This window comes from Crinia signifera, chromosome 9 (genome assembly GCF_055691185.1).
Source record: "Crinia signifera chromosome 9, ASM5569118v1, whole genome shotgun sequence".
In the NCBI taxonomy this organism is placed as follows: Eukaryota; Metazoa; Chordata; class Amphibia; order Anura; family Myobatrachidae; genus Crinia; species Crinia signifera.
Window position 1 is genome coordinate 14,555,379 of NC_139225.1, and position 23,627 is coordinate 14,579,005.

The 23,627-nt window shown below is 49.4% G+C and overlaps 1 protein-coding gene across 12 annotated transcripts in view; it reads left to right on the top strand.

The window, feature by feature from the left end:
* The window catches only part of ADAMTSL2 (ADAMTS like 2), a 112,680-nt gene that overhangs the window by 57,580 nt on the left and 31,473 nt on the right, over positions 1-23,627 (top strand). For 8 of the 12 annotated variants that reach the window (XR_014460989.1, XM_083161101.1, XM_083161100.1 and 5 more), the window contains 10 exons: positions 5,883-5,986; positions 7,639-7,787; positions 10,460-10,535; positions 11,488-11,590; positions 11,890-12,035; positions 12,129-12,252; positions 12,584-12,664; positions 15,662-15,837; positions 16,557-16,872; positions 18,709-19,078. Coding sequence is in view for 11 of the 12 variants with exons in the window: in XM_083161101.1 (XP_083017227.1) it covers positions 5,885-5,986; positions 7,639-7,787; positions 10,460-10,535; positions 11,488-11,590; positions 11,890-12,035; positions 12,129-12,252; positions 12,584-12,664; positions 15,662-15,837; positions 16,557-16,872; positions 18,709-19,078 (1,643 nt within the window). In the remaining variant the exon portion in view is untranslated. Of the gene's footprint in view, positions 1-4,464; positions 4,691-5,882; positions 5,987-7,638; positions 7,788-10,459; positions 10,536-11,487; positions 11,591-11,889; positions 12,036-12,128; positions 12,253-12,583; positions 12,665-15,661; positions 15,838-16,556; positions 16,873-18,708; positions 19,079-23,627 lie in introns of those variants that run through there. The other 4 variants (XM_083161106.1, XM_083161108.1, XM_083161104.1 and 1 more) reach the window with 3 other exon arrangements.

The window sequence follows — 23,627 nt, forward strand, 5'->3', positions numbered from 1 at the left end:
TTCTGGGTGTATTCCACAGCACCTGGTATTGTATGCACAGTACGGATAACTGCACAGTACAACTTCTCTCCGTGCTGTGTGTTCTGGGTGTATTACTCAGCATCTGGTATTGTATGCACAGTACTGATAACTGCACAGTACAACTTCTCTCTGTGTTGTGTGTTCTGGGTGTATTACTCAGCATCTAGTATTGTATGCACAGTACGGATAACTGCACAGTACAACATCTCTCCATGCTGTGTGATCTGGATGTATTACTCAGCATCTGGTATTGTATGCACAGTGCTGATAACTGCACAGTACAACTTCTCTCTGCTGTGTGTTCTGGATGTATTACTCAGCATCTGGTATTGCATGCACAGTACTGATAACTACACAGTACAACTTCTCTCCGTGCTGTGGGTGTGTTCTGGGTGTATTACTCAGCACCTGGTATTGTATGCACAGTACTGATAACTGCACAGTACAACTTCTCTCTGTGCTGTGTGTTCTGGGTGTATTACTCAGCATCTGGTATTGTATGCACAGTACTGATAACTGCACAGTACAACCTCTCTCTGTGCTGTGTGTTATGGGTGTATTACTCAGCGTCTGGTATTGTATGCACAGTACGGATAACTGCACAGTACAATTTCTCTCTGTACTGTGTGTTCTGGGTGTATTCCACAGCACCTGGTATTGTATGCACAGTACGGATAACTGCACAGTACAACTTCTCTCCGTGCTGTGTGTTCTGGGTGTATTACTCAGCATCTGGTATTGTATGCACAGTACTGATAACTGCACAGTACAACCTCTCTCTGTGCTGTGTGTTATGGGTGTATTACTCAGCGTCTGGTATTGTATGCACAGTACGGATAACTGCACAGTACAATTTCTCTCTGTGCTGTGTGTTCTGGGTGTATTCCACATCACCTGGTATTGAATGCACAGTGCTGATAACTGCACAGTACAACATCTCTCCGTGCTGTGTGTTCTGGGTGTATTACTCAGCACCTGGTATTGTATGCACAGTACTGATAACTGCACAGTACAACTTCTCTCCGTGCTGTGGGTGTGTTCTGGGTGTATTACTCAGCATCTGGCAGCATCATGTAGCCGTGGGCAGGACCTGGCAGGCAGAGTTAACTACAGCCAAGGCCTGGCTAAAGGTTCCAGGTGTTCTAGGCTAATACACATGTAGCTTCCCATGTAATACTGCTAAACACACGTGTATGGGCGCTCAGGGACTCACCAGTCATACTGCCCATGTGCATGTAATACTGCTAAACACACGTGTATGGGCGCTCAGGGACTCACCAGTTATACTGCCCATGTGCATGTAATACTGCTAAACACACGTGTATGGGCGCTCAGGGACTCGCCAGTCATACTGCCCATGTACATGAAGGTTATACAACTGACATGTGGCGTGTGAAGGAGACCTGGACAAGACCCCGGAATGCCGGACCGGACATCAAACTCTGCTTCCGGAGCTGGTAGTGTCCTGTCTGGGCTCTGGGAGTTGGCACCATCGGGCCTTTATTAATGGAGGCGCCTGTTCCAGAAAACATACCCCAACAATGGTGTCCCTTATGTGCACTCTGTTCTATGCCTAATACATATAACGGTCACCTACAGATTGTATAAAGGCTGTCCCTTTATGTGTGGTATATAATACAGTTGGATTACGTGACCTCCTGCCCCTCGCCACGGACCACCCTACGTGCTGTTTTATGACATCAATACTTCGCTAGGTTCCAGTTTGGGTTTATGCAGCCCACATAGGAGAGAAATTGGACGACGTTACCACAGAGTAACGGAGGAACAGCGCTTTACATGTTCCAGAGTTTTCCTTAGCACTTAATAAATTGTCTGCGAGATCCCCACTTAACAGCGCTGCAACAATATATTGTTAACATGAAATAGTTGTTCTTTTCTAGGCCCCATCCCCGCTAGTTAATTCTTGTGTGTAGTGTTCCGTCAGCGCCTCAGACTGGGGCTGATCCATCTGCAAAGTTCATGTTAGACGTCGCACCGAGCAGTGTTTCTTGGCCGGGCCCCAGATATGTCTGGAAGACTTAATAAGAAGCAAGTGTGGGAAGACACTGAAACACCTGTCCGCCAAGGAGCCGGCCAAAACCTCCGGGATGCAGTTCATCAATGAATTAGTGTATTACTCAAACAATCATTTAGAGGGGGGGGGGGGGGGGGGGCGCAGACGAAAACTGTCCGACTAGTAATGGTTGGGAGACAGGAGAGTCTGCCTGTCTCCCAACCATTTCTCTCCCCGATAATCTGCTGTATTTCTCAGTGCATACAGGATAATGCCATGCAAACACACTTACTCTATATAGATACAGTATAAAAGGCTAACTACTCCTCGCCTCTATGAGGTGAAGAACCGCCACTGACCACCAGAGGCCACTCGACGGGAACAAATAACTCCTCTGTGTGCTTTCATAACAGAAAGTGAAAGCAATTTTCGCAAGGACACTGATCTGTTTCAGAGAGATTGTGGGCTACAAACTGTCACAGCGCAAAGTGAAAGTAAATTGTCATTTTGACAGGCTTTTATCTAATAACCCTATACCACACCTCCCAACTTCTAGGGAGACAGAGGAGGGACACTGAGAAGCATGCTGGAGGCTCGCCGAAAATTTCTGGGGTGTGGCCTAATTAAAGGGGCCATGGCCTATACGTGTGGCTCTCCCGCGTGGCCATGCCCCCTCTAGCCATGCCCCCAGACCCCTGGCTGTGGGAATAGACGCCGTGCGGAAAAAAAAACAGATGTTCCCACGGTAATCGGGAGTGTTGGGAGGTATGCCTATACTAGTGCTAAATGCTAATTACAGATGTGTACTCATCAGTCATGGCAAATAGCCCCTCCCGGTGCGCTAGGTTGCAAGCGACAATGCACGTCTTACCTCGTGTACAGTGATTAAATGTGATTTGCATAATTTACATGTGCAGAATCCATACCTCCCAACTGTCCCGCTGAACGCGGGAATGTCCCGATATTTGGGGACGTTCCCGCGGCCGTCGGTGTCCCGCTGCGGGGGGGGGGGGGGGAGTTGGGAGTTCCCCCCCCCCCCCAATCTGACCGAATAGACGCTGTGCGCATGCGCACTAATTAGCATAAGCCTCACCCTCATTTGCATAGACCACGCCCCTTTTAGGCCGTTCGCGCGGGTCTCCCTATTTTACTGTGAAGAAAGTTGGGAGGTATGAGAATCCATATAAAACATAAGCACATATAAAACATTTATACGATTTAGCATATACATCATGGTCAGGAGAAAACTTCCTCTCACCGGCTAGTTTCAGACAGTAACATACCTCCCAACAGTCCCGATTTTAGCGGGACAGTCCCGATTGTCAGGCGTCTATTCCCGCAGCCAGGGGGCTGGGGGCATGGCTAGAGGCTCACAGAGCCTCTGGGTCATGCCCCCATAGCGGCAAAATGGGGGCGAGTATAGGCTACGCCCCCAAATTAGGCCCCCCCCCCCCCGAAAATTTCGGCGCGCAGCAGCAGCGTCCCGACTGCTGAGCTGCAAAAGTTGGGAGTTATGCAGTAATGACCTCTGGGACGGATACAGTAAAGGGAACAAGCAGGTGACTTTGTGTCTGGAACGTACCATGTTGTATTGCAAGGGGGGAAAAATATATATATATATATATATATATTTATAAATATAATCATATTGTTTCTGTGCAGGGTAAATACTGGCTGCTTTTGCATGTAGCCCACAAATGTTAGACAGCTCTATTGTTACGATGCAATGCAGATTTCAGTTTCAAACACAACGTGTTGCCTCTCCGGGCATCTCCTGGCGAGGTGCAATCTAAAGAAGGCAAGTATGGACTGCGGTGGCATTGTTACACCATTGGATTCAGGGTTCCCTCGTTTGGTGTGTTTGTAGGTTCCTGTACTGCAATGCATTCCTAACTCTTATTCCTATGTTGTTGATGTCTTTCCCCCACAGGGGCTATTCTCCTTTGTGGGGGTCCACGATCCCCATAGAAGGAGAATAGAGCCTGTGGTGAGCGAAGCGAGCCACCGGGCCCGCAAGGGGCTTCTTTGCACTCGCCACCCACTGTTTGGGATTCCAACATCGGGATAGTGACCCCCGGACCGCCATACCACACCCCAGTGATGTCAGCGGCTGTGTGCTCCCAAATGGAGCAACACCTGGATTGCTCCATCAGCACCATCTAGTGGCTGTTGGTGCACAAAACACTTGATTTCCCCCCATAGAGTTGAGGTGCAGTATTGTATAGGATTATAACACTGAGGTCTCCGTAAACTCCTGGAATATAACAGAAGCCGCAAAAGTACTTTTTCTGCTTCTTTCGTTTGCACCTTCTGAGACGTTCTGCTTGTTTCCAAGGAACGTGTGAAGAATAAGCATTTGTTCCTCTCTCCTGGGTCACATGATGGGATTGCTCCCCCCCCCCCCCCCCCCCCATGAGACCATCCCATTATGACATATTTGTTTGCTTGTTTGGGAAGCCGGTGTACAGAATCGTTGTCCCCAGGTGCCGCCTCCTCGCTGAATGGAGTCTGTGTTACGGCCGGCCTCGCCTTCGCACCGTACTAATAGGATTTGTTTCCTCATCAAACATGCCGTGGCCGGAGATGAAGACGTGACCCCGGGGCTTCTGTGCCAGAGGAACACATTGCTGCACATCTGGACCCACATCTGGCCATGTACGAGCGCTGTTAGGTCATCACTGATGCTCCTGCTTGTTTTACTAATATGTCTGCCATATGTTCAGGGATGTTCTCTCTCCCAGCATTTACATAATGGTGCAAATGGCCTTTTAATCCTAGTGAACCCAGCGGAGAGAGGACTTTCACCTTATTAGCCAATCGGATCATGGTCATGTTGTGCATTACTCGCACAGGGTTTATTCTGAGCATAGGCTCTCTCATCCTGAGCCTGGGTCACTGCACAGCCCCCCCCTCTGAGAAAGATCTCTAATGTCAGATTGTCCACCGATAGCCAAACACGGGAAGAGTTACGTATCGTTCCTACTAGTGATATTCACCTGGATCCTGAGGATATCTCCCAGAGTGCCCCAGTGGTTCCCATCTTGGCCACAAAGCATCGGCTATGTACCATTCATTTATCGTAGACTCGCACCAGTCACTCACAGTAACCTATTATTTGTTACATACACGTGGCCATCGGTCCCACCAGGGATGTAGTTGTGGAATGTGACACCTTGGAGGGGACATGTATACAAATCAATAGGAGAAACCACAATACCAGAAAACATGGCGACTCCTGTTCCATCCGGTGTAGGCGTCTGAGCAATTTAATCACTGCCGACAATAACCGGGTGATTTGGGCAATCGGGTTCTAAAGAGCAATTCCAGATTTCTCCAGCTGTTCTGCATGTACCCATAGCCTGATACATGGTACCTATAATACCCTCCGGAGTGTATCACCAGCTCCACTGCTGACCCTCTAATAACCTGCCCCCAATCTCCAAATCTTCTACCCTGCTGCCCCCAACATTCCATGCTTACCCTACCAGTCCTCCTACAATCCACCACATCCACTCATCTCGCCAGGAGACTCCTTGATCTCGTGGGGCAATTCCTGAGCAAAGTGGGTGTTCCAGGTGGTTTGTGCTGAATGTCATTGTGCCCCGTTCCCTGCCAATAATAGCAGCATTGTATATTGGGGATTGTGGCCAGGCACCAACGCTGCCCACTTGACCCCCCACATCACAGACCTTTCCCACTTAGTCCTGTTTGCTCCTATCACCTCTCATTACCTCCTAACTCCTTTGTAACCTAGGCCACATGTCCGGTTTTTAATATCAGGTCATGGTTGGTTCTGATGCCTCACGGTCTGCTGTGCCTCTCCCTAATAATGCCTCCTTTCTTCTAGAGATGAGTGTTCCTACGGGGCACCTGCAGCGAGTCCTGTGTATCAGGAATAACATGCGCCACGGATGGATCCCGCTGCTGATTCTGTTTGTTACTATCACACAAGTGAGTACATTGGCTGTCATGCGCTTCATTGTACCCGATGTCCGATTATCTATCGACTGCGCTTGCATACGAGGACAAACGGTGACAAAATCCAGCGTCTTTTGTGATGGCTGGCCGTACACAAGATGAATGACCGGAAGCCGCCATTTGGGGGGTAGTAACCGGTCGTTTACTGGGAGTGCCAAGGAGAGCGCAGGTGTTATCGGGGAGGGTCTGTGATGTCAGCTCCGGCCCCCACCAGCCTGTATCTGTCACACTGGGAGGGTAGGTAGTGAGAAATCATTCATTGGTGAGTGAGTTGCAGCTAATTGCAGACTTGCACACGGTGGGATTACACTGTGTCTGGTGGCAGCTATCTGAAAGCAGGGCTCTGCTAAATCGCCCTGCAGTGACCAGGTGTGAATAACCCCCTGAGTTTGTCGTCTGCAGATAAGGATGTGCTGTATGGTGTCTGTATGCCACCAAAGTGTCCACCTAGGAGCACTCCTGCCCGCTGCACATCACCACTGCAGGATTGGTAGTAATATGTGTATGAGTGTAAGAGTTGTATCAGGCTGATCACACACAGTGCTCAGTGTGTCCCGGGAGCCGTGGCTGGTGTTACGTGGCATCAGTATGTCACCTATAGTGTGTAAGAGTTGTACCCTGCTGACTGCACACAGTGCTCAGTGTGTCCCGGGAGCCGTGGCTGGTGTTACGTGGCATCAGTATGTCACCTATAGAGTGTGTAAGAGTTGTACACCGCTGATCGCACACAGTGCTCAGTGTGTCCCGGGAGCCGTGGCTGGTGTTACGTGGCATCAGTATGTCACCTATAGAGTGTGTAAGAGTTGTACACTGCTGATCGCACACAGTGCCCAGTGTGTCCCAGGAGCCGTGGCTGGTGTTACGTGGCATCAGTATGTCACCTATAGAGTGTGTAAGAGTTGTACACCGCTGATCGCACACAGTGTTCAGTGTGTCCCGGGAGCCGTGGCTGGTGTTACGTGGCATCAGTATGAATTCTATAGAGTGTGTAAGAGTTGTACACTGCTGATCGCACACAGTGCCCAGTGTGTCCCGGGAGCCGTGGCTGGTGTTACGTGGCATCAGTATGTCACCTATAGAGTGTGTAAGAGTTGTACACTGCTGATCGCACACAGTGCCCAGTGTGTCCCAGGAGCCGTGGCTGGTGTTACGTGGCATCAGTATGTCACCTATAGAGTGTGTAAGAGTTGTACCCTGCTGACTGCACACAGTGCCCAGTGTGTCCCAGGAGCCGTGGCTGGTGTTACGTGGCATCAGTGTGTCACCTATAGAGTAAGAGTTGTACACTGCTGATCGTACACAGTGCCCAGTGTGTCCCAGGAATTGTGGCTGGTGTTATGTGGCATCAGTATGTCACCTATAAATTGTGTAAGAGTTGTACCCTGCTGACTGCACACAGTGCCCAGTGTCTCCCAGGGGCCGTGGCTGGTGTTACGTGGCACCAGTATGTCACCTATAGAGTGTGTATGAGTCCTGTCCTGCTGATCGTAAACAGTGCCCAGTGTGTCCCGGAAGCTGTGGCTGGTGTTGCGTGGCATCAATATGTCACCTATTTGTACTGCTGTAGGGGAATACTTTACATGCTGAACTTTTTATTTCCTTTCCTTACCTGTGACCCACATGAGCAGCAGGACAACACTCAGACGTCTAACAGTCTAGAAGATGGTACAGACGTGACCACATTTTGGTGGGGGGAGTGGACCAAATGGACAGCTTGTACCCGCACCTGTGGAGGAGGCGTGAAGTCTCAGGAGAGGCACTGTCTGAGGCAGAGGTTGTATTCTGTTCCCCTGTATGTATGTCTATTCCTAGCCGGGCAGTTATTACAGCATGGGGCAATAGTGCAGCATGTGTACTGTAGGAAGTCCACCCTCTTATGCTCTGTGGATAATGTCTGACATTCCTCCATTCACCCACTTTGCGTCACCCGTGACTTTCTCCTCCTACATACAAGGACAGATGTACTAAGCCTTACAGAGTGATAAAGTAACAGCCAATCAGACTGTCAAACAGTCTGTAACATGACAATAGTTGATTGCATGATACTTTATCTCTCTCCAAATGTTTAGTACATCTCCCCCATAGTCCCTTTCACAATTCAGCCTTTCCCCCATTTCCAGTATGTAAAGAATCCTGGAGGCAACTAAAGCTCCTATTCCTGCTCTCATCATCTCATCAATTCCCACCATGATAGCAGAAATCCACTCCATCTTGGCTTTCCAATTCTCCCCTCTTCAGTCCATCCACAGCTGTCATTGTCCACTAATGTCGCTCCTTCTCTGCTTCCCCTGTCTGACAGTCACTCCACAGGCTCATTACACCACTCACTTCATACTCCCATCACCTCTAAAGCAGTCACTCTCATCGCTTCAGCCTCATTCCCTCACTGTTCCTCCCCTCATCTTCAGCCTCATTCCCTCACTGCTCCTCCAAACATCTCCAGCCTCATTCCCTCACCGCTCCTCCCAATATCTCTAGCCTCATTCACTCACTGCTCCTCCAAACATCTTCAGCCTCATTCCCTCACCACTCCTCCCAATATCTCCAGCCTCATTCACTCACCGCTGCTCCCAACATCTCCAGCCTCATTCCCTCACTGCTCCTCCCAACATATCCAGTCTTATTCCCTTACCGTTCCTCCCAACATCCCCAGACTAATTTCCTCACTGTTCCTCCCCACATCTTCAGCCTTATTCCCTCACTGCTCTTCCCAACATATCTAGCCTCATTCCCTCACCGCTTCTCCCAACATCTCCAGCCTAATTCCCTCACCGCTCCTCCGAATATCTCCAGCCTCATTCCCTCACTGCTCCTCCAAACTTATCCAGCCTCATTCCCTCACCATTCCTCCCAACATACCCAGACTAATTTCCTCACCAATCCTCCCAACATCTCCAGCCTCATTCCCTCACTGCTCCTCCCAACATACCCAGCCTGGTTCCCTCACCGCTCCTCCAAACATCTCCAGCCTCATTCCTACACCGCTCCTTCCTATATCTTCAGCCTCATTCCCTCACCGCTCCTCCCAACATCTCCAGCCTAATTTCCTAACCGCTTCTCCCAACATCTCCAGCCTCATTCCCACACCGCTCCTCCACACATCTTCATCCTCATTCCCTCACTGCTCCTTCCTATATCTTCAGCCTCATTCCCTCACCGCTCCTCCCAACATCTCCAGTCTCATTCCCTCACCCTCTTCCCAACATCTCCAACCTCATTCTCTCAACACTCCTCCCAAAATCTCCATCTTCATCTCCTCACTGATCCTCCCTATATCTCCACTCTCATTCCCTTACAACTCCTCGCTGCATTTCCAGGATCATTACCTCACCGCTCCTCCCTACATCTCCAGCCTCATCACTGCTCCTCCAAACATCTTGAGCCTTATCCCCCCTTACTGCTCCTTCCTACATCTCCATTCCATCTCCTCTCACAGCTCCACCCTACATCTCCAGTCTCATTTCCTCATCGCTCCTCCCTACATCTCCAGCCTCATCTCCTCCCTACATCTTCAGCCTCATCTCCTCTCCACTCCTCCCTACATCTCCAGCCTCATTACTGCTCCTCCATACATGTTAAGCCTTATTTCCCTCAACGCTCCTTCCCACAACTCCATCCCATCTCCTCATTGCTCCTTCCTAAATCTGCAGCCTAATTTACTCCCTGCTCATCCTACATCTCCAGCCTCATCTCCTCCCTACATCTTCAGCCTAATCTCCTCCCTGCTCCTTCTACATCTCCAGCCTCATCTCCTCCCTATATCTCTAGCCTCATTTCCTCCCTACATCCCCAACCCCACCCTATACCTCGTGCCTCATTTACTCACTGCTCCTCCCTACATCTCCAGCCTCATCACCACTCCTCCCTATAACTCGTACCTCATTTCCTCACTACTCCTACATACATCTCCACATCCTCCCATCATCTTCCCTATACTAATGATTGTCACCTCACCTCCTCCCTGATCCTCAGGTTCCACATCTCACTGACAGGGCTAGATGTCAGACACATAGCGGTTGTGGCTGCCCCTCCAACTGCGTACATTAGACATACACAAGGATGGGGCATCCCCAACTCCCTGGCCTGTCTGAGCAGTGATTGACCATAGGGATGTTCATTGCGACCCATCACATTTTTGGGACAGCTCAGTTCAGGTACCTACAGTAGGACCTGGGTATCATGTCTCGCTGAGCTCCACCAGGTTCGATTACATTAATAATACGACAGAAGTATTTGACTAACAGGTGCGTAATTAAACCAAAGTGCAGCTATACCCAAATTCACAATAGTAGAAACACCAGAAACTACTAAGAGATACAAACAATTGGAAAAGGTTGTGAATATGATAGAGCAACCTTTTCCAATGGATTACATTAATAACACAAATATATTATCTATATATTTTCTTATACTGTATGTCTATAAAAGAGCGTTTTCTGTTTCCAGGCGGAAAGCTCTCAGCGTTCTCGGGAATAAAAACTGTACTGGAACATCCAAGAGATTCCAACTTTGTAAAGTCCAGGTAAGGAGCTTGCTTTGGGTAACAGCTGACCTCTTTAGAAAGTTTCAGAAATGTCCCCATATGAATCACATGTGCGGTATGTATGCTAGTAGCACAGTAAAGCTTGGTCTTTTTGGCAAAGTTCACGGTCTGGGAGGTGTATATGAGACACATACTTGGGTGGTTGAAGATCTACCTCATGCGTCACGACATGTCTTGCGGAGGTGGAGGTCTACCCCATTTGTCACAGCATGTCCTGGGGTGGTGGGAGGTCTACGCCATGCATCTTGTTGGGTGATGAGAGGTCTACCCTATGCGTCACAACATTTCCTGGGGTGGTGGGAGATCTACCCTATTCATTATGATATGTCCTTGGGTTTTGGGAGGTCTACCCTATGCGTCACAACATGTCCTGAGGTGATTGGAGGTCTACTTAATTCGTCACAACGTTTCCTGGGGTGGTGGGAGGTCTACCCATGCATTGCGACATGTCCTAGGGTAGTGGGAGGTCTACCCCCATGCAACATGGCCTTTGGGTGGTGTGAAGTCTACTCCATTCGTCACGACATATCCTGAGGAGGTGGGAGGTATACCTCATGCATCGCCACTTGTCCTGGTTTGGTGGTAGGTCTACCCCATGTGACAGATCCTGAGGTGGAGGGAGGTTTAGCCTATTTGTCACGACATGTTCTGGGGGTAAGGGGAGATCTACCTCATTTGTTGCGTCTTGTCCTGGGGTGGTGGAAGATCTACCCCATTCATTACGACATGTCCTTGGGTGGTTTGAGGTCTATCCCATTTGTCACAACATGTCCTGGGGTGGTGGGAGGTCTACCCCATGCGTTGCTCTGTGTTTTGTAACTTTCAGTTTCTGGTGTTCCGTGCATACCCGTATCACTGTACCTCGGTTTCCAGCCTACGTTTAGGTTTCATGATGACATTACCCAGCAGTACTTGCAATGTTATATTTCAGGAATGTCCAAGTAACAGCAGGAGTTTCCGGGAAGAGCAGTGCATATCGTTTAATTCTCACGTGTATAATGGAAAAACCTATCAGTGGAAACCCCTGTACCCCGGTAAGTGGTTCGTGGCTCTGCGGTAAACCTCACACACTGCATGGGGGCACTGCGGCCGGATAAATCCTAGCAGGGGTCCTATCATGGGAAGGTTGTGCATCCGGTTATTGATGACTGCGACTAGAAGTGAGAGGCCATGCGTAGCTCACTAGCAGTATGTCCAACCATCCCTGGGCTGTACAGGAGTATCAGTGTGGAGCTGGTTCCACCATGAGTGGGTGATTGTAGGGTTCTATGTGTCAGGTATGTGACATGATAACTGTTGGTGGTGCACTGTCATTGTGCATTTTGTGTTCTAGATGACTACATACACATCTCTAGCAAGCCGTGTGATCTCCAGTGTACCACGGTGGATGGCCAGAGACAGCTGATGGTCCAGGCCCGGGACGGGACTTCCTGCAAGTACAGTGACTATCGAGGGGTGTGCGTGTCTGGAAAATGTGAGGTTTGTTAAAGCATTAGCGCAGCCCATTGACCTCCAGCAGAGGCGCTACGTGCTGCCCGCTCCACAAAGGCTTTACTCGTTCTCTCTCCCCAGCCAATCGGATGTGACGGGGTGTTGTTCTCCACCCACACCCTTGATAAATGTGGTGTCTGCCAGGGCGATGGGAGCAGCTGCGTCCACATCTCTGGGAATTACAGGAAAGGAGCTTCCCACCTCGGTAATCAGCTATCATGGTGCATGCTAGTGTCCCATAGGATAATCCACCGGTCAGGCAGTGATACAGAGACCTGGAATGAGTTCTGTGGTGGCTCAGCCCCCTGGGCAACCAACGTGGACTAGGGAGAATGGTTACCCTTGGTTTCAGCTGGGTGAAATGTCTTTCAGGCCCATATACTGTATATCCGCTGAGCGGAGCGGAGATAGGGCAGCTGACGTGGACCCAACTTGAATGTAATAACCCCCAATCCACAGAGTGCTGTTGCTGAAACGAGTTTCTGCTGCTCGGTCATCACTTTGGTTGCCTAATGATACCATGCTGTCCATTCTAGGTTACGCCCTGGTCACGCACATCCCCATCGGAGCAAGAGATATTCAAATCGTGGAACGCAAGAAGTCAGCAGATGTCCTGGGTCAGTGATGTCAATATACTCTATGCGGGAGACCGCAGAGCAGTGATTGCTGAGGACTGGGGGTGTCAGACATGCGGGGAGAATGTGGGAGACTGCAGGTGTTATATATGCGGGGAGACTGCGGGCGTTATGTTATATGTGTGGGAAGACTGCGGGTGTTATGTTATATGTGCGGGGAGACTGCGGGTGTTATGTTATATGTGTGGGAAGACTGCGGGAAGAACGTTGATTGGCAAGTTTCTCATACTCTCCATGTCAACTCCAACATCGTTGTATTCGGCACCGTAGTCTTAACGTGGAACATTAATCACCCAGTGGTTAAACTATTTATTATATGGTGTGGGACATAACGCAATCTACAACTCGCGACTCGGAGGCCTAAAAAGCGCGTTGTGAGCCACGATGTATGAGGACACATCTGTATGTGCAGGGAGACTGCGGGTGTTATGTTATATGTGTGGGAAGACTGCGGGTGTTACGGTATATGTGCGGGGAGACTGCGGGTGTTGTTATATGTGCGGGGACACTGCATTTGTACAGGGAGACTGCAGTTGTTATGTTATATGTGCGGGGAGACTGCTGGTGTTGTTATATGTGCGGGGACACTGCATTTGTACAGGGAGACTGCAGGCGTTATGTTATATGTGCGGGGAGACTGCTGGTGTTGTTATATGTGCGGGGACACTGCATTTGTACAGGGAGACTGCAGGTGTTATGTTATATGTGCGGGGAGACTGCTGGTGTGATGTTATATGTGCGGGGAAACTGCTGGTGTTGTTATATGTGCGGGGACACTGCATTTGTACAGGGAGACTGCAGGTGTTATGTTATATGTGCGGGGAGACTGCTGGTGTTGTTATATGTGCGGGGACACTGCATTTGTACAGGGAGACTGCAGGTGTTATGTTATATGTGCGGGGAGACTCCTGGTGTTGTTATATGTGCGGGGACACTGCATTTGTACAGGGAGACTGCAGGTGTTATGTTATATGTGCGGGGAGACTGCTGGTGTGATGTTATATGTGCGGGGAAACTGCTGGTGTTGTTATATGTGCGGGGACACTGCATTTGTACAGGGAGACTGCAGGTGTTATGTTATATGTGCGGGGAGACTGCTGGTGTGATGTTATATGTGCGGAGACACTGCATTTGTACAGGGAGACTGCAGGTGTTATGTTATATGTGCGGGGAGACTGCTGGTGTGATGTTATATGTGCGGGGAAACTGCTGGTGTTGTTATATGTGCGGGGACACTGCATTTGTACAGGGAGACTGCAGGTGTTATGTTATATGTGCGGGGAGACTGCTGGTGTGATGTTATATGTGCGGGGACACTGCATTTGTACAGGGAGACTGCAGGCGTTATGTTATATGTGCGGGGAGACTGCTGGTGTTGTTATATGTGCGGGGACACTGCATTTGTACAGGGAGACTGCAGGTGTTATGTTATATGTGCGGGGAGACTGCTGGTGTGATGTTATATGTGCGGGGAAACTGCTGGTGTTGTTATATGTGCGGGGACACTGCATTTGTACAGGGAGACTGCAGGTGTTATGTTATATGTGCGGGGAGACTGCTGGTGTTGTTATATGTGCGGGGACACTGCATTTGTACAGGGAGACTGCAGGTGTTATGTTATATGTGCGGGGAGACTGCTGGTGTTGTTATATGTGCGGGGACACTGCATTTGTACAGGGAGACTGCAGGTGTTATGTTATATGTGCGGGGAGACTGCTGGTGTGATGTTATATGTGCGGGGAAACTGCTGGTGTTGTTATATGTGCGGGGACACTGCATTTGTACAGGGAGACTGCAGGTGTTATGTTATATGTGCGGGGAGACTGCTGGTGTGATGTTATATGTGCGGAGACACTGCATTTGTACAGGGAGACTGCAGGTGTTATGTTATATGTGCGGGGAGACTGCTGGTGTGATGTTATATGTGCGGGGAAACTGCTGGTGTTGTTATATGTGCGGGGACACTGCATTTGTACAGGGAGACTGCAGGTGTTATGTTATATGTGCGGGGAGACTGCTGGTGTGATGTTATATGTGCGGGGACACTGCATTTGTACAGGGAGACTGCAGGTGTTATGTTATATGTGCGGGGAGACTGCTGGTGTGATGTTATATGTGCGGGGAGACTGCAGGTGTGATGTTATATGTGCAGGGAGACTGCATTTGTACAGGGAAACTGCAGTTGCTATGGTATATGTGCGGGGAGACTGCGGTTGTTACTTTATACTGTATGTGTCATGGTATATGTGCGGGGAGACTGCTGGTGTGATGTTATATGTGCAGGGAGACTGCGGTTGTTACTTTATACTGTATGTGTGATGTTATATGTGCGGGGAGACTGCAGGTGTTATGTTATATGTGCAGGGAGACTGCATTTGTACAGGGAAACTGCAGTTGCTATGGTATATGTGCGGGGAGACTACGGGTGTTATGGTATATGTGTGGGGAGACTGCGGGTGTTATGTTATATGTGCGGGGAGACTGCGGTTGTTACGTTACACGTACAGGGAGACTGCGGGTGTTATGTTATATGTGCGGGGAGACTGCGGGTGTTATGTTATATGTGCGGGGAGACTGCGGTTGTTACGTTACACGTACAGGGAGACTACGGGTGTTATGTTATATGTGCGGGGAGACTGCGGGTGTTATGTTATATGTGCGGGGAGACTGCGGGTGTTATGTTATATGTGCGGGGAGACAGCGGTTGTTACGTTACACGTACTGGGAGACTACGGGTGTTATGTTATATGTGCGGGGAGACTGCGGGTGTTATGTTATATGTGCGGGGAGACTGCGGGTGTTATGTTATATGTGCGGGGAGACTGCGGTTGTTACGTTATACGTACAGGGAGACTGCGGGTGTTATGTTATATGTGACACTGCGTTTGTAAAGGGAGACAGCGGATGTTATGTAGCCTTACAATACATACATGACTAGTAGACCACATACACCTTACAGTTACATGTTTGTGTTTGCAGCCGTGTCCGATGAAGCCGGATATTATTACTTCAATGGGAACTTCAAAGTCGACAGCCCGAAGAACTTCCTTATTGCTGGCACAGTGTTTAAGTACCGCAGGCCTATGGATGTGTATGAGACCGGGATAGAATATATCGTAGCTCAAGGACCAACCAACCAAGGCTTGAACATCATGGTTAGTCCTAGTTGTGCCTCATGCCTCAATCATGCCTCGGTGATTACTGGTTTAGCCCATAACATGGCGGCTGTATTCAGGTGACTGGTGCCCTTTAATTCAGTAGTAATTGATTCACTTCAATGAAAATGGTGTAATTGTTTGTTAGTGATCCAGAGCTGCGTTATGAATATCGCTGCATGAAAGCATGGGCAAGAGATTGGAGTATGTGTGCGCTCTGGGCCTCATTCTCCGTCAGCAGCCCCGTCTCTCTCTTCTGCCATGCTGCAATCTTTTTTTGACTTATGCTAACAGGACTGCCCACCTGTACACGCTGTAACCCCATGTCTGTGTATGTGTGGAATCTGGACTAGCACCCTTGCAGAAGGTCCACCTGACACAGGCACGCAGTTCTTGTCCGTGCGCAGACATATGCTTCCGTGAAAAAGGTTCTTTGACTAAACCTGTTGCCCATTCCTTTCGGCACCCAGTAAAACAATTGAATTCCCCCATAGTGCGCTCCCTCCGCGTCCATATGCCCGGTCCAGTGCATGCGCATATTTGTATCGTTGGTGTGTATGCAGTATGATCCGTGCGCAGTGCAGCCTCATTGCGACCTGGGGGCTCTGTGTCCAGTGCTGGATGGTGACATCTCTGGAAGTTACTTATACTGAATGACAGTGGTGTAAGGAGAAACAATGTTGTCATAATAATGAATTGGCCTTTGTGTCCCTTCCCAGGTGTGGAACCAAAATGGCAAGAACCCCTCCATCACTTTCCAGTACACTCTGCTGCGCAGGCCGCACTCGCGGATCACTCAGCCGGTGTACTACACCTTCCTAGACTCAGAGAGTGAGGAAAGCCGGGAGTATGAGGAGGGGATTCTGTCCCATAACAGCAGTTATCAGAGTAACCTCCAGAAGAGACTCAGAGCGGAGCCCGCTGCCTACAGGCGGCAGAACTCGGAGAAGCTGGAGGCGATCAGCGGCCAACAGACCAATGAAGTGTATGAAGGAGGACAGGCCGAGGACTGTGAGAGGATAACAGTCTGCAAAGGTAGAAATGCTGCTTATTCATGTTTATACATTGCCGTCTTGTCTATGGATTTACTAAAGCAGATATGGCCTTTACCACATTTCCCAGTGTGCTAAAGTGCCTCTGGTGGGGCTCATCGCATGACTAGTATTGTCACAATGTGGGCAGGACGTACCACAAGAGGTTGGAGCAACCCGCCCAGTGTCTGTAATCTTTGGAACTCAGAAGGAACCAGGGCGCTATGCGAGAAGCATAAGGCGACCTGCCCAGCCGCATAGATCCTGGGGTCCTCACACCAACGTCTGTCTCTGACTCCTCAGATAGCGCTATGTGGCAGCGATGACACAATCTGGTAAAATGCACAAAAGATGTTCCCACTATTAGCTTCAGCAGTCGTCGTGTTCTAGGTGAAGGATATGTTATTGGCGTGATTCCTGTGTCTGTATAGGTTGGTAACAGATGAAACTGTGCCAGATGCACTAAGGGTAAAACAGTGCTACAGTCGAGAGAGCTAAAGTATCAGCCAATCGGCTACAGTCATTTTTGAAACACATCATGTAACATGACAGTTAGGAGCTGATATTTTATCTCTCTCCGCTTTATCACCTTTTGAAGCTTAGTACATCTGGCCCCAATGTTCCTAATTTCCCCTATCGGAAAGTTACTTAATGTGCCCCTTGTTGGCATGCTACTTCCTGATCATCCGTACAAACATGCAGCATCCGTACAAGCATGCAGCATCTGTACAAGTGTACGTTCCCTGTACAAGCATGCAGCATCCATACAAGCATACAACATCCGTACAAGCATGCAGCATCTGTACAAGCATACGTCCCCTGTACAAGCATCCGTACAATTGTGCAGCATCCATTAGAGCATGCAGAATCCATACAATCGGGTAGCATCCGTACAACCGTGCGTCATTTGTACAAGCATACAGCATTCGTATAAGGAGGCAGCATCTATACAAGCGTGCAGCATCTGTACAAGCATGCAGCATCTGTATAAGCATGCATCCTCTGTACAAGCATGCAGCATCCATACAAGCATACAACATCCGTACAATCATGCAGCATCTGTACAAGCGTACGTCCCCTGTACAAGCATGCAGCATCTGTACAATTGTGCAGCATCCATTCAAGCATGCAGAATCCATACAATCGTGTCGTATCCGTACAAGCATACAGCATCCGTACAAGCATGCAGCATCTGTACAAGTGTACAGCATCTGTACAAGCTTGCATCATCCGTATAAGCGTGCATCATCTGTACAAGCATGCAGCATCTGTACAAGCATACAGCATCTGTACAAGCATACAGCATCCGTACAAGCATGCAGCATCTGTACAAGTGTGCAGCATCTGTACAAGCTTGCATCATCCATATAAGCGTGCATCATCTGTACAAGCATGCAGCACCTGTAGAAGGATGCAGCATCCGTACAAGCATTCAGCATCCGTACAAGCATGCAGCATCTGTACAAGCATGCAGCATCTGTACAAGGATGCAGCATCTGTAAAAGCATGCAGCATCTGTACAGGTGTGCAGCATCCGTACAAGCATGAAGCATCTGTACAAGCATGCAGCATCTGTACAAGCGTGCAGCATCTGTACAAGCGTGCAGCATCTGTACAAGCATGCAGCATCTGTACAAGGATACAGCATCTGTAAAAGCATGCAGCATCCGTACAAGCATGCAGCATCCGTACAAGCATGCAGCATCCGTACAAGCATGCAGCATCTGTACAAGCGTGCAGCATCTATACAAGCATGCAGCATCTGTACAAGCATGCAGCGTGGAAACAGACGCTTGACATGAAATGTTCTGGGTACATAACTCTTTGTTGTGTTATGTAGATTTGAACAATAATGGGACAAGTCGCATCACAGATGCCGGCGAGCAAGACCCCGCTCACAAATTCCTCTCCAAGGAGTTTCTCTCTGGGAATGTCATTATGAAGCAGTTGTCGGGCAAAGCCGCTGACTCCAGGGAACCCTTCCACAGCATGAACAGAAGCGGCCTGTTCTCTCCGGGGGAACCTCTGAACTCCGTGGAGCCCAATCTGGACAATCTAGACATAGACTATGAGGACAATGAAGACACTGCCCCATTCGACCTGAACATCCCCTTCTTGGAGCTCAGCATGGACCATTCCATCAATAGCTCTGCGGAGACCCAACTGACCAACACATCTGCCACATCTACCAACAGGACCCAGAAAGTGAGGTAAGTGGCATGCGGATGTCTCCTTTCTGCTGGGGGCCGTCAGCAACCCCCCACAGCAAACCTTTTCTCTGATTGGTTTGGGGGTTTTACTTATTTCTCATTTATTTTAAGAGTTTTGTGGCGGTAAGCTACCTGCGCAGGCGGCCATTGTGTGGGCTGGATCGGGGACAGTACCATCTCCTGGAATCAGTGATGTCACCAGATCCCAGTGATCTCATTCATACAATGTCAGTCTCCTCTGCGAGCACAGGGTGACCCGCTAAGTCAGCTGTGCCCCCATAACTGGGCAAACCCTGGGCTTATAGCAGCTGCTGAGGACACAAGTGACTGAGGTTGGGGCACGTATATTATTCTGGGATACGTTACCCTGTAGTTGGAACAGATGTTTGCCTCTGTTTGTTTTCCTATGCAGAAATATAAGTGAGCCAGATGGGGCTGTGAGACTGATTCCCATCTGTAGCTCCCTGACCGAACCCTACAGACCAGCCGCTTCCCTGTGTGCAAGACAGCCTCACGGCTTATTAGCTGGACCTGGCGTAATAGCCGCAGCAGCGCTCTTCCTGCACGTCACAAAGGGACCTGTGTGTAGTGAGACAGTCTAGACAGGACAGTTATAGCTGGGGTTTGTATAATGGGATATAAAGCATAGGTGTCCCTGGCCAGACACTGCCTTCACAATCAGAGGAGCCCTCCAGAGTACCCGCGCTATAAATACATTAGGTGTAATGCCCCCTTGTGGACAGCTGCGAGTAGGCACATAGCAGAGGAGACTGAATACATACACTCCATAGACAGGACTTACAGAAGAAGGGCCTGGTCCTGACATGATAGTGGGTGGCGTGGTCATGTTGTGCTTCTGACACTGGTAACATATGCCACCTTGCTGAGCAGGTTTTCCTCGGCCACCACTAAGAATCAGGGCCGCCACTAAGATTCTGGGAACCCGGGACTGACCTTCAGTCGCCCCCCCCCCCCCCCCCCAGAGTACCATTACTTCTTTAACCCCCCGCCCCCCGGATACCATTACTTACCTTCCTGCGCGCCTCCACTCTCTCCTTCCTGCATGCATCTCCTCTGGGCGGGGCGCACACTGCACTGGCTCGGCGCTCTGCAGGCTGCACTGTGTATTGTGCGTGCCTGGCAGGGGGGGCGCCGGGTGGGGGAGGCGGTGTTCGTCCGCGGGGGTGGGGGGTCGTGACATTGTGCCGCTGTCACCGTGGGCAGCTGTCCGGGGCACGGGACAGCTGTACCCACAGCACCCCCCTGTCGGAGGCCCTGTCAGCCATGTTTGGTTGGTCCCTGTAGACATCGGGGGTGACATTTAATAGGATACAATTTTATTGCATTTTCTGAAATCGCACCATATCACACATTTTAAAATTAATTTTTTGGCCTGAATTTGCATTTTTAATGAGATGCCAATTCACTACAAAAATATGCGATAAGGTGCGATTTTTAGTCATGAATATGTGATTTTTAGTCATGAATATGTGATTTTTAGTCATGAATATGTGATTTTTAGTCATGAATATGTGATTTTTAGTCATGAATATGTGATTGTGCGGACATGTGCAATTTGGGAGACATGGTAATGTGTGGTTTGTTTGGTTTTTGGTTTTTCTTTTTTAAAACACCGTGGGGTCCCCCCTCCTGAACATAACCAGCCCCGGCTCATTGAGGCGGACCTGCTATCAAAAATACGGGGAACAAAAAGCGTAGGGTCCCCCTTATTCCTGAAACCAGCCTTGGACTTTTGGACCGGTCCTGCTTCCAAAAATACGGGGAACAAAAAAACTAGGGGTCCCCCATATTTTGGAACCAGCACCGGGCTCCAACATCCCACGGTGACACAGCCGGGGGACACTTTTTACAAAAGGTCCCTCAGCCGTATTGGGCTCACCGTGGCTGGTCAGCCCTGGACGTGGTACCTGGAGGAGTTGGGACACCCCCAATAAAGGGGTCCCCCCCAGGCTTCCAAAAGGTGCTGGTTCCAAAATTGTAACACAGAACCATGCACAGATGTCTGTTAAATCCGCCTGTCAGAATCTGGTCTATTTGTTCGGCGATTTTTAGTAACTTTTACCAAAAATCGCATCCCATTAAATTTGCGCGTATACTTTATAATGGGAAAACATCTGGATGCGAATTGGTGTGACTAAAAATTGGCAGGTCAGAATGTGGGAATTCGCGACAAAAAAGTGTGATTTTTTTCCCCCGCAATTCGCATCCTATAAAATGTGTGATTTTCGGAAAAAGTGCGATTTCGGAAGTTTTTTGCGATATTTTAGCAAAAGTCACAATATCGCACACCAGCCGCAGGGGGTTATACTCTCCTCCAATCACAGAGCCCCTGGGGGGTTATACTCTCCTCCAATCACAGAGCCCCAGGGTGTTATACTCTCCTCCAATCACAGAGCCCTGGGGGTTATACTCTCCTCCAATCACAGAGCCCCAGGGGGTTATACTCTCCTCCAATCACAGAGCCCCAGGGGGTTATACTCTCCTCCAATCACAGAGCCCCAGGGGGTTATACACTCCTCCAATCACAGAACCCCTTGGGGGGTTATACTCTCTTCCAATCACAGAGCCGTGGGCTTATACTCTCCTCCAATCACAGAGCCCCAGGGGGTTATACTCTCCTCCAATCACAGAGCCCCAGGGGGTTATACTCTCCTCCAATCACAGAGCCCTGTGGGGGGGGGGGGTTTATAATCTCCTCCAATCACAGAGCCTCGGTGGCTATACTCTCTTCCAATCACAGAGCCTCTGGGATTATGCTCTCCTCCAATCACAGAGTCCCCGTGGTTATACTCTCCTCCAATCACAGAGCCCCAGGGGGTTATACTTTCCTCCAATCACAGAGCCCCCAGGGTTATACTCTCCTCCAATCACAGAACCCCTTGGGGGTTATACTCTCCTCCAATCACAGAACCCCTTGAGGCAGAGGTTCCCAATCTTTTTCGGATCACGGCACCCTAGAGTATCCGAATTTTTCCGCGGCACCCCTAAGCCCCCAAAAAATATATAAAATTAAGTAGCTTGTGTTTATATGTGTTTCTTAGGTTCAGTTATGTGGTAAAGGGCAGGATTTGCTTCTGATTATACACATATTTTATGATTGGCAGCCACCAGCACTGGTTTTGTCCATAAATAATTGACCATAAATAATTTGAATTGGTCCTGGGCGACCAACCCGAGGCACCCCTGCAAGTGTCCCGAAGCACCCCAGGGAGCCACGGCACACAGTTTGGGAACCACTGCCTTGAGGGTTATACTCTCCTCCAATCACAGAGCCCCGGTGGTTATACTCTCCTCCAATCACAGAGCCCTGGGCTTATACTCTCCTCCAATCACAGAGCCCCGGTGGTTATACTCTCCTCCAATCACAGAACCCCTTGGGGGTTATACTCTCGTCCAATCACAGAGCCCCGGTGGTTATACTCTCCTCCAATCTCAGAGCCCTGGGCTTATACTCTCCTCCAATCACAGAGACCCAGTGGTTATACTCTCTTCCAATCACAGAGCCCCAGGGATTATACTCTCCTCCAATCACAGAGTCCCGGGGGTTATACTATCCTTCAATCACAGATCCCCCGGGGTTATACCCTCCTCCAATCACAGAGTCCCGGGGGTTATACCCTCCTCCAATCACAGAGCCCCGGGGGTTCTACTCTCCTCCAATCACACAGCCCTGGGGGTTATACTCTCCTCCAATCACAGAGCCCCTGGGGGGGTTATACTCTCTTCCAATCACAGAGCCTCTGCGGTTTTACTCTTCTCCAATCACAGAGCGGCCGAATTCCAACATTTTTTTTTAAAGGGGCAATAACTTAATAGGCAAAACTATACCTTGTACTGTAAGTGACTGCCCCTTTAAAAAAAATGTCTGAGTTCAGACGGAGTCCCGCACTTAAATCCCGCCCAAAGTACCACTCAGTCAGCTCCTGTCATTTGTCAAACACAGCGCATGAGCTGATGGTGCTTTATGTCTTTTTCTGCCAAACACTGTAACATTATTTGGTATGCAGGTACAGTACAATGATATACAGCATGCCTATATTCTATGTGTAATTGCTGCTGTATGCGCATACCAAATGTTACAGGGTTTGGCTGTAATTCTGTCCAGTAGAGCCGTTGTGTGTGAGACCATTACATCCCGGCCTGCCACTGTTATACTACACAAAGCATTCTGGATGTTGTGCTCAGCAGTCAGATCCGATTTGCATTTGGACCGTTAAAGATGCACCCGATTACATTGGCCGAGATCCGGGATTACTGTGCCTGGCTATATGTTTATTAGGACATGGAGGGCACATTGCAGAAACATCATTTACACGCTTTGGAAATCAATCTTCTGCCATAGAGGATGAGTGTCCCCTGGAGGCATCGCCTGCCTAAGTGAGGTCAGCTCTATTATCTGAGGCCTTGGCTGGATGGATTGGGGTCTCCGGCCTCCTCACTGAATGTCTATCGATTTCTTCCAGCTGTGTCGGGGAAGAGGTCAGCCCTGGCCCCCGGCTGCCCACCGTCTAGATGTTGTCTCTGCACT